Below are 12256 nucleotides of genomic sequence, written 5' to 3' on the forward strand. Positions count from 1 at the left end.
GAAGGAAGCAGAGGATCAAGTAGGTAAAAAGACGAGGGCTAGCAGAAATCGTTGGGTAACAGAAGAAATATTGAATTTAATTGATGAAAGGAGAAAATATAAAAATGCAATAAATGAAGCAGGCAAAAAGGAATATAAACGTCTCAAAAATGAGATTGACAGGAAGTGCAAAATGGCTAAGCAGGGATGGATAGAGGACAAATGTAAGGATGTAGAGGCTTATCTCACTAGGGGCCTGATAGATACTGCCTACAGGAAAATGAAAGAGACCTTTGGAGATAGGAGAACCACTTGTATGAACATCAAGAGCTCAGATGGAAACCCAGTTCTAAGCAAAGAAGGGAAAGCAGAAAGATGGAAGGAGTATATAGAGGGTCTATACAAGGGCGATGTACTTGAGGACAATATTATGGAAATGGAAGAGGATGTAGATGAAGATGAAATGGGAGATACGATACTGCGTGAAGAGTTTGACAGATCACTGAAAGACCTGAGTCGAAACAAGGCCCCCGGATTAGACAACATTCCATTGGAACTACTGACGGCCTTGGGAGAGCCAGTCCTGACAAAACTCTACCATCTGGTGGGTAAGATGTATGAAACAGGCGAAATACCCTCAGAGTTCAAGAAGAATATAATAATTCAAATCCCAAAGAAAGCAGGTGTTGACAGATGTGAAAATTACCGAACAATCAGTTTAATAAGCCACAGCTACAAAATACTAACACAAATTCTTTATAGACGAATGGAAAAGCTAGTAGAAGCCGACCTCGGGGAAGATCAGTTTGGATTCTGTAGAAATACTGGAACACGTGAGGCAATACTGACCATACGACTTATCTTAGTAGAAAGATTAAGGAAAGGCAAACCTACGTTTCTAGCATTTGTAGACTTAGAGAAAGCTTTTGACAATGTCGACTGGAATACTCTCTTCCAAATTCTGAAGGTGGGAGGGGTAAAATACAGGGAGCGAAGGGCTATTTACAATTTGTACAGAAACCAGATGGCAGTTATAAGAGTCGAGGGACATGAAAGGGAAGCAGTGGTTGGGAAGGGAGTAACACAGGGTTGTAGCCTCTCCCCAATGTTATTCAATCTGTACATTGAGCAAGCAGTAAAGGAAACAAAAGAAAAATTCGGAGTAGGTATTAAAATCCATGGAGAAGAAATAAAAACTTTAAGGTTCGCCGATGACATTGTAATTCTGTCAGAGACAGCAAAGGACTTGGAAGAGCAGTTGAATGGAATGGACAGTGTCTTGAGAGGAGTATATAAGATGAACATCAACAAAAGCAAAACGAGGATAATGGAATGTAGTCGAATTAAGTCGGGTGATGCTGAGGGAATTAGATTAGGAAATGAGACACTTAAAGTAGTAAAGGAGTTTTGCTATTTGGGGAGCAAAATAACTGATGATGGTCGAAGTAGAGAGGGTATGAAATGTAGACTGGCAATGGCAAGGAAAGCATTTCTGAAGAAGAGAAATTTGTTAACATCGAGTATAGATTTAAGTGTCACGAAGTCTTTTCTGAAAGTATTTGTATGGAGTGTAGCCATGTATGGAAGTGAAACATGGACGATAAGTAGTTTAGACAAGAAGAGAATAGAAGTTTTCCAAATGTGGTGCTACAGAAGAATGCTGAAGATTAGATGGGTAGATCACATAACTAATGAGGAAGTATTGAATAGGATCGGGGAGAAGAGAAGTTTGTGGCACAACTTGACCAGAAGAAGGGATCGGTTGGTAGGACATGTTCTGAGGCATCAAGGGATCACCAATTTAGTATTGGAGGGTAAAAATTGTAGAGGGAGACCAAGAGATGAATACACTAAGCAGATTGAGAAGGATGTAGGTTGCAGTAGGTACTGGGAGATGAAGAAGCTTGGACAGGATAGAGTAGTATGGAGAGCTGCATCAAACCAGTCTCAGGACTGAAGACCACAACAACAACAACAACAACAACTTCATATGATGTACATGATTCTAGATAACGGATTTACTATACACTATTAGAACGGCATAGTAGCAATACTGAGAGGGCTTAATCTAGAGAAGGGTCCACTGGTCAGCGGAAGGATGAACCACATAGACCACGTTTCTTTGGGTTTATGGTCACATACTGATGGTAATGGACAGTATGAAAATGGAGCACCAGTCTGAGTTACTAGACTTTGTAGAGGTGTTCCTTATATGAAGTATTAAGAAGAAATCTTTAATTCGAAGCTAATGTCCATCATTACATGCGCTTCCAGAGTGCCGTCTTGAAGAATTCATTGCCATACTTGAAACCTGTGATGTGTCAGGTCATTGACATTTCTGGCTGGAGGTAGGTATGAAAGCGTATGGTTTCCTATGACATAATTTACAAATGGCAAGTCATGGGATTGGCTGGACCACTCATGGATTCATAATTTCCTCGATTTGTTCATGACACATGGTCATGCATTTATCTGCTGCAGTACGCCATTCAATTACATGCACATCAACAATATGACAACAGGGTTTCCCATTCTTGCCATATTCTGGAAAAACATTCAGACTCCCTTCAACCACTCTGAATACAGTCCAGCTGACATATCCAAAATATCTCCATGATTCCAGGCATGGATTGGTATGCATCTCGAGAACCACTGCTTCCAGAGACTTTTCACCAGGTCATTGAAGGAAAACGCAATGTCAATGTGACTGCCTCACACAGTAGTGAAATCCATCCCTGAACACTCAATAACCCCTCTGTCCCAGCTGTCTCTGTCCCTACACCATATTTGTCTGCTTTTTTTGTGGCATGGTCTCAGTGACAAACGACACATGGCAACCTCCGCTCACAACCCAACTTTGATTAATCTATTCCCTACGATTAGTGGTCTTCTTGCCACACTCTTGTCTGGGCCCAGCCTTTCGTCACGTGTTCTGTAGTCACTGCACTGCAACCAATTGTTTGTACGATCTGTTCTCCAGTGGCTCATCCCAAAGGTTCGAATGTTCTCAAAGTCAGAAAGCTGGCAATATAATGCATGTGCACATCCTCCTGATATTCTGTACTGTAATCTTCTCTTGAACAGTTCCAGCAGCGCTTGGCACACACAGCAGTCATCATGTACTCAGACTATTCTTCATTTGTAGGAATCTGTTTCTCTGTATTGAAAACAATGAAAATAAGCTCGTATAAGGATGAACCTTCAATGAGTATATCCAACAGGCATAAAAATACTGGGGTGTGACCTTTGGTAAAGTTCTGTCAAGATGCCCATGCTGAAACTCGTAGCACTTTGAATAGTGCACAACGATCTGGTTTCAAAAACTAAATTCTACTTCCATACACTCTGTAACACGGTGGAGGCAAAAGAAAAAATTGTGTTTCTATAAGAACTCTGGTCCATTGAGTCATCACTCGTATAACGTCTGTTTTCTTTTACAGCACTGAAGGCAAATATATGGACTTACCTGGGAAACTTCTCCAACTACTGGCGAGATAACGCAGTGCTGGTCTCACTTGGTGCGAAGTACATCTCCAAAATGTTCATTCCACTAGCATTCAAACACATGGTAAGTGGAGCTTTCCCCCCCCCCCTCTTTTGAGCTGTGTTATATGTACGAGAAATGAGAAAATTACAGACACAGAATCACGAAACTGGTCACTCATCAGAATCTGTTTTCTAATTTATCTGGCTCATATTGTCGTTATCTCTGCCTCTCTGAGGTTAATTTTAGATCTCTACAAGAGTTCTGAATGCACCTCCATGTCTGTGAACCTTTTGGAATTGTTAGACAAAGAACTAAAGCACAGAGGAGACAAGGTTAGGGAGGGAAGTCATACATTCCCTTTTTCGTACTTTTTCGGAACTTACTTAAAAACAGTGGGGAACTTTGTTTTAGATCCTAGCCTAAGCCTCTTAACTACAGGTAGTGCATTAATGTAATGATGTTTTTTTATTTTATATGTTCTCGACTTTTGTGTTACCATTTGTAACAACTTTACAGATCCCATTATATTTAATATACATTCTTTATATTTATTATTAAAAATTGTTTGTAGTAAATTGAAGGAATTAAGTCGAAAATGCGTAAAAATTGTGGGATGGAAAAGTCGCTTGATGTCTTTCATTCACGTGGTTATTCAGAGTATAAACGTCAACATATATGCAAAGAATGTGTTAAAATTTATCGAAAAATTAGGCATAGTGGAGTTCTTCGTGTATGTGGATAACGTATCACATTGGAACGTTATAAGGATCATTTAGAATTAGTTGACAGCAATGAGCATGCTAAACTGTTGCCGTATGTGAAAAATGATGTGCCTGTTATTTGTGAAAACACACCTTCAAAAAAATCTATGAATTACCAAAATGTTAATTTTTTTCTTCTTACTTAAATCCTACATCTAGGGACAAGTATTAAAGTATATGTCTGGTTTATCTCTGTAAAGAAGGAAATACGTTAAAGCAGTGTTTAAGTGTGGAGAAAAAAATTACAAAAACTCATATCAGATGACATTTGCTAAAAGTCAAACACATAAAATAAACAGACCACAGGTTGGACTGTACTGATTCTGAAGTAATATGAAAAAGTGGAAATTTTACATAAGCCTCCCAGTCAAAAGATTCTTCTTAAATTTATCTATTTTTCTCATATTTTTCATCTTCTTTTTAAAATTCTTATTAAAATTTTCCCATTATTAAATGCCTAACAAATTAAATCAGCTCATATTAGCCAAACTTTGAGATAATTGTAGAAGAAATAGCTTAACTGGATACAGTAAATTAGGGAAAGCTAGTTTAGTTAATTTATGTCACATAATTTAGCATCACAAACTATTCCTATTTTGAGTACAAATAATCTCAATATCATGAAAGTGACTGAACTACGAGTTGTAGGTAGAAATCTTGGTATCAAAAGCCACAGAATGTTAAATAAATCAGTACTAGGTAATTTATTTACTTTACATGAGTTCCCTCTTCATAAAGAAGTATTTGATAGAGAAGCATCAAGACAAAACTGGGTACTTTTGCAGAGTTGACGATGTCTTTGAGAAAAAATCAACCCCAATGAAGAGAAAAAATTGTGAGGCTTGATGAAGTTTATCCATTTGGCAGTAAACTATTTGAGCAAGTAGAAGAGGGTAAGCCATCGAAAAAGATTTGTTTGAAGTTAAAGACATAAGATAAAACATTTATTGGAAAATTTAATTATGGTCTATCAACAGTAAAACTTTTTTTAAATAATGATGATATTAATAAACTCAATAACATGATTAAAAAAAAACACTTTATCTAATGAAACCACTTAATTATTTGTTTATGAATTCTTCACTAAAATGTAGAAGGAACTTAAGACCACACATGAAACAGAGCATTCTTTTTTGAAAATGAAAATGAAACTGTAATACTAATGGCATCTCAATAAGATAACGAAGGAAACGAGGCACAGGAAACATTTAATACCTTAACTCTAAACTCCTACACAAAGAGCATAAAATTTTTCCTCTCTAACGCCATAATAAATAAAACACAATCAATGGTATATACCATAAGCCTAAAAGCGATAGCAAAAGGAAATATAACGCGTGTTTAGTCTTCAGTTTTACTAGCTAGGGAGACATAAGGATGTGTAAGTATTGTAAAGTAGAAAGATAAATATTTTATTTGTAGATGATAAACATTTGAAGATAAACAGTACTTGTGGTGATAAGTCTGGTGGGAGGAAAGAATGCTCTAGCACATGCATAATTTGCGTTTTTCTTTGTCACACAGCGCTTCAGACCACGTGCACACATGCTGACAAATGCAACTGGTTGATGCTCTATGTGTTGTTGTGGACACGCCATAATGGTATAGCAACCACCTCCCAGCTGAAGCTGGCTCTGTTATTGTAGTCAACTGTGCAGACGATAACATTGACTTCCCAGGTGCTCTGAAGAATGCTTTAAAGTTAAAACACTATGACTTTTTTGCCATTGATCTTCGTCCATCTGCCAGGGACGGGCACATTGCGATTTAGCCTCAACTGCAACACTGCAGCCTTCCATGTCAGTGATTGTTGTAATGTGGAGGGAAGACTGCACTGTGACATAATCTTCACTATTCTGTTGCAACCGACATTCAGTAATCATATAAACAACATAGTGTCTCAGCATCCGTATGCATGACAAAAAAAGGAAATGTGTGCAATGTAGTAACACTCCTACAATCTCCATTATTACCTTCATGAAAGTGGCAATGTCAACTAATTCACAACTAAAGCTGTCCACTTTGCTGCTCTCATCATACATAAAACAGAATGACACAGACAGTGAAGACACCATGTTAATCATTGTTAAAAGTATTTGTCGGTTCTTATCGTTTTCAGGCTACATTCATTCTCCTTGCTCCCTTCTCGATATTCCATTGCTTCCTGATTGACATCCTCCATGTGCTTTCCTTCCCCATTCCACCATCATACAAAATTTATGGGCATTTTTGACATGTACTCTTCCATATATGGTGTCAGTTCTTACATTTTTCGGTTCCAGGATATTCTGTTCAGTTTCAACACTTTTATAAAGACCTTGTTATATACGATAGAATTTCTTAATTTCGTGAGCAGCCATCTTGAACCGAACTTGTGTCCCAAGCCAAACATGGTCTCCCTTCCCATTCACTATTGGATACACTAAAAGTTTATAGTGCTTGCTATCAGCTTTCTTCATTATCGTTTCTTGCATCTTACTGATCCTCTCCTCCAATAATTTTAATCATGATGCACGTTCCTTAGGATTTCTCTGATCAGATTATGTATTGAACTTCTACCAGCCTGAAATCTGTAGACATATGTGGCACATTATTGATTATGTCCTGTATCTTGTCAATTAACTGACCCCATTTCCCATGTTTGTTAAGACAGTAAAACTGACAGATGAAGTTTATCACTGCCATAGCTATCTCCACAGGGTATGTGGTGCGTTTGTAGTGTAAAGTAAACACTTGCTCTACATAATGCTCCTTATCAAATCAGGCTACATGTTTCATTCAAACTAGGTTCAGTTACCACTATTAACTCGTTTCGACAAAGATACATCTATCTATATCCAGATCTGGTCCAGCTACTCCTGGTTCTGGGTTTTACTATGGATTTTGGCAATGTTTGTTTCATGGGGGAGGGTGGGGGGGGGGGGGGCTGGATGCCCTTCCTGTCTCCACCCTGTACCCGCTGGGATGGAAGTAGTGCACCCCAGCTGTCTGTGTCTAGTGTAAACCGTGAAAGAGTGCAAACATTTTGCAAATGTCTGCGAGTCGTGTAACTGAGGCGGAACATGGGGATCAGCTCGATATTCACCTTGTGGGATGTGGAAAACCACCTAAAAACCACATCCAGACTTGTTAGCACACCAGCCCTTCGTCTTTAATCCGCCGGCGTATTCGATCTGGGGCTGGCGCACCTACCAGAGTCCAGGAAGCAGCACGTTAGCACTCTCGGCTAATCTGGCGGGTCTGTTCAGAATTGTGGTTCGTTATTCTCATAGGGTCAAGTTGCGCAAGTCTGCTCTCAAGCGTAGCATCTACTCACTGCAAAAGTGCAGTCATAACCTATGACTCATAGCAATGTTTATGATTGTTAAGAATCGTTTCCTACAGCAGTTCATTTAAACGTGAAACAAAATGATAGTAATTTTCCAGTACAGTTGTGTGTGTGTGAATTTGTAATTAGAATGGCAGCATCTCCCCAAATGCTATCTGAGCATCACGTGAAAGGCAGAGTCATTCTGTTACTTAAGCACAACCTGAGGGCCAATTCATAAATCTCAAGTCCACTTACAGCAGCCAAAACATTAGAATCCTGAATTTGCAAGATCACTTGAGTCCCTAGTGGGAAATTTGTAAAACTGTCATTAAAACCATAACATTTTACCCTCTTCCTGTTGAAATTTTGTTTTACAGCAGGAGAAGTTAAGTCGGGTTTCAAATGAATCTGGAATTTCAAATGAAATTCAGTTGTCCTTCATATGTAACGAAATTCTAGTATATAAAGACATAACATGTATTTTGTTTATTGAAAAAAATTCAGAATACATACAACAGTAAATCATCAAGAGAAATAAAATAATAGAACAAACCTTCCAAAATTGAATTACACTTCTCATTTTTCTTTGTTTCCAAGGAGCAATTTTTTCATAAAATACTTTGGATTCATCATTGTCAGAAATGTTTATAAGCACCTTTTTTCTTTAATTTCGTTTTCGCTGATTGGACACACACAGTTTTGACCATCTTGACTTGGTTGTTCTGAGATATGAGGACATGTTGGCCAAGAGATGAAAAAAATATTGAATTGTTCCTGCTATGAATGATTTTGCCACAACTATTCCGGTGTGTTCTGCAGAAAAGCAGAATTCCATAAAAGATGAAACAGTGAACGATACCTTGTTATCTCTAGGGATGTACCTAACAGAAGTCTCTGTGGAATTAACGTTTATTTTGTAATAATATGGCCTCTGATGAAACTGTGGTTATTATTCTGACCTGAAGAGTCATCACAATACAACAAAAGTTCTCATACATTTAATGATACTCCAGGATTGAAGTAATGGGGAGGAAACTACATACCAAATCTGGAATTATTAATGTTTTCCACCAATGGTAGATAAAGAAATACTGAATTGGTTAACATGTCATGCAAAGACAAATCTTGGATAGGCAGCTAACGACAACAGTATATGTCTTGAACTGGTGTCTCAGGCAAGCGTGCATTTTGTATTTAATCATACATGAAAGCGAGAAAATCACCACTTTTAACGAATAACTGGCTGCATATTCCACTGTTTTCTAGAAAGTTTTCTGAGACGTTTGTGAACTGGAAGTTCTGCAGCAACTTCATGTTTCTTCATTTTCAACACCACCTGCCATTAATCGACAATTTCAACCAAACCAATCGCATGTCTACCACATGAACAAAAGTAATATACAGTCTCGAACATGGCTGACATTCAGCAACCGCTTTTAAGTTTTAATGAAGGATAAAAAAACAGCCAACCGGTTTCTCAAACTTTTTCACATTGACCTGGTTTGAATACTGACCACACACATTTTCAACAAAATAAGTAAAATTAATTATAAGTATATTTAACCATCATAGGAGAATAACAAACGTTTCAAATGCTGTTAGTAGCGAAAGATGTGCTAGGAACATGACATGTATTGCTTACATGGGTTCTCACTGGACTCAGAGATAATAAAAGCATATGAGCCGAGGTGATCAAGTCAGTTAGTAAACGTTATCTTGTTACAGCCAACATTAAAACTATAGGCATAATAGGTCACTAATACAGGCATCAGACAAAAAGGTTTGTCACCTTATTACACCACTATGTGGGAAATCGCAGTCCATGTCAATTGTCAGGTGCAAATATAGTAGAGCAGCACAAATTAAGAAAACCGCTTCATTATACAGGGTGTTACAAAAAGGTACGGCCAGACTTTCAGGAAACATTCCTCACACACAAATAAAGAAAATATGTTATGTGGACATGCGTCCGGAAACGCTTAATTTCCATGTTAGAGCTCATTTTAGTTTCGTCAGTATGTACTGTACTTCCTTGATACACCGCCAGTTGGCCCAATTGAAGGAAGGTAATGTTGACTTTGGTGCTTGTGTTGACATGCGACTCATTGCTCTACAGTACTAGCATCAAGCACATCAGTACGTAGCATCAACAGGTTAGTGTTCATCACGAACGTGGTTTTGCAGTCAGTGCAATGTTTACAAATGCAGAGTTGGTAGATGCCCATTTGATGTATGGATTAGCAAGGGGCAATAGGCGTGGCGCGGTACGTTTGTATCGAGAGAGATTTCCAGAACGAAGGTGTCCCGACAGGAAGACGTTCGAAGCAATCGATCGGCGCCTTAGGGAGCACGGAATATTCCAGCCTATGACTCGCGACTGGGGAAGACCTAGAACGACGAGGACACCTACAATGGAGGAGGCAATTCTTCGTGCAGTTGACGATAACCCTAATGTCAGCGACAGAGAAGTTGCTGCTGTACAAGGTAACGTTGACCACGCCACTGTATGGAGAGTGCTACGGAAGAACCAGTTGCTTCCGTACCGTGTACAGCGTGTGCAGGCACTATCAGCAGCTGATTGGCCTCCACGGGTACACTTCTGCGAATGGTTCATCCAACAATGTGTCAATCCTCATTTCAGTGCAAATGTCCTCTTTACAGATGAGGCTTTATTCCAATGTGATCAAATTGTAAATTTTTACAATCAACATTTGTGGGCTGACTAGAATCTGCACGCAATTGTGCAATCACGTCATCAACACAGATTGTCTGTGAACGTTTGGGCAGGCATTGTTTCTGATGTCTTGATTGGGCCCCACGTTCTTCCACCTATGCTCAATGGAACAAAAAAATGTTCAAATAGCTCTGAGCACTATGGGACTTAAGTCCTCAGTCTCCTAGAACTTAGAACTACTTAAACCTAACTAACCTAAGCACATCACACACATCCATGCCCGAGACAGGATTCGAACCTGCGACCGTAGCAGTCACGCTGTTCCGGACTGAAGCGCCTAGAACCGCACGGCCACTGCGGCCGGCTCTCAATTGAGCACATTATCATGATTTCATACGGGATACTCTACCTGTGCTGCTAGAAAATGTGTCTTTACAAGTACGACACAACATGTGGTTCATGCATGATGGAGCTCACGCACATTTCAGTCGAAGTGTTCGTATGGTTCTCAACAACAGATTCGGTGACCGATGGATTGGTAGAGGCGGACCAATTCCGTGGCCTCCGCGCTCCCCTGACCTCAACCCTCATGACTTTCATTTATGGGGGCATTTGAAAGCTCTTGTCTACGCAACCCCGGTGCCAAACGTAGAAACTCTTCGTGCTCGTATTGTGGACAGCTGTGATACAATACGCCATTCTCCAGGGCTGCATCAGCGCATGAGGGATTCCATGCAACAGAGGGTGGATGCATGTATCCTCGCTAACGGAGGACATTTTGAACGTTTCCTGTAACAAAGTGTTTGAAGTCACGTTAGTACGTTCTGTTGCTGTGTGATCCATTCCATGATTAATGTGGTTTGAAGAGAAGTAATAAAATGAGCTCGAACATGGAAAGTAAACGTTTCTGGACACATGTCCACATAACATATTTTCTTTCTTTGTGTGTGAGGAATGTTTCCTGAAAGAATGGCCATACCTTTTTGTAACACCCTGTATATGAAAATAGTTATAACAAGAGATCAGGATAATAACAGATGTATAGAAACGGACAATATATGAAATGTGCAGGAAGTGTTGCAAATGCAAACAGCAGTTGATACACGCCATCGTAAAAACAACCAAAAGAGAATATTTAAGAGCTGTGTGTAAATCACCTTCCGTCATATAACGGCGGTAGGTCAAAACGTCGCTAATAGCGGCTCGAAGTTATTAAGGATATACATATTTCGCACTTCTAGCAATTCGCTAAGAGAGACACCATCTCTACTGGACACATGCTTAAAAATTTTCAGTTCATCATGTATATCTAGTCTATAACTTTTCTTTTCCTGGTGAAGGATAGTAACTACATGGACTCCTTCAGGGTGTGGCCTGTAATAAGCGAAATATCTTCAAAGGCCTAATTATGGACATTATACCCTCCCATCCTAATAAATGCTATTTGTATCTGATGCTGACGGCCCTTCTGGTCCTGTGGAATAAATTGGAAAGGCGTCAAAAATCATTTTATACAGCCCTGAAATAGGCACTGGGGTTTTAGATGACATAAAATTGTGACTTAGATTTTTCTGTAAACTTTAATAGTAGAAACAGCTACTTTGCATACATATTGTTTTTCTAACAGATGACGAACTCTTTAGGATATGGTCACTAAGTATGATAGCGAGGAAAATTTTTTGCTTCTGGCACTGTCACTATTAACAGTGTTGCCTGAAGTATTAACACAGCTATCAGTTTAGCTTTGAAAATATTATCGAATTAGGAAGGTTCATAACCATTATTAACTGCTGTAATTTTTATTAAATTCGTTTCAGATTTAGTATTTTTGGAATATAAAGATGTTGAAACAGCCCTACGAAAGGCTAAATGGATAAAGGCTTTTTTACAAGATTTTTGGTGTGTCGAGCTTCAGGGTGAAATTTTGTCTGTGCTAGTTTCTTCGAAAAATATCAAAATACATCTTATCGTTAACTGTAATTAGAGTGAAACCTAAGTAATTAAGCTGATGTTTCTCGTTTTCTAGTTCATAGATGAGATTAACT

The 12256-nt window shown here is 38.9% G+C and overlaps 1 protein-coding gene across 1 annotated transcript in view; it reads left to right on the top strand.

The window, feature by feature from the left end:
* Nucleotides 1-2428: 2428 nt before the first annotated feature.
* The window catches only part of LOC126426442 (uncharacterized), a 45101-nt gene continuing 35273 nt past the window's right edge, over nt 2429-12256 (top strand). Inside the window, exons 1-2 of the mRNA XM_050088358.1 lie at nt 2429-2438; nt 3420-3547. Coding sequence (XP_049944315.1) covers nt 2429-2438; nt 3420-3547 — 138 coding nt within the window. The remainder of the gene's footprint in view (nt 2439-3419; nt 3548-12256) is intronic.

This window comes from Schistocerca serialis, chromosome 11 (assembly GCF_023864345.2).
Source record: "Schistocerca serialis cubense isolate TAMUIC-IGC-003099 chromosome 11, iqSchSeri2.2, whole genome shotgun sequence".
NCBI classification, from domain to species: Eukaryota; Metazoa; Arthropoda; class Insecta; order Orthoptera; family Acrididae; genus Schistocerca; species Schistocerca serialis.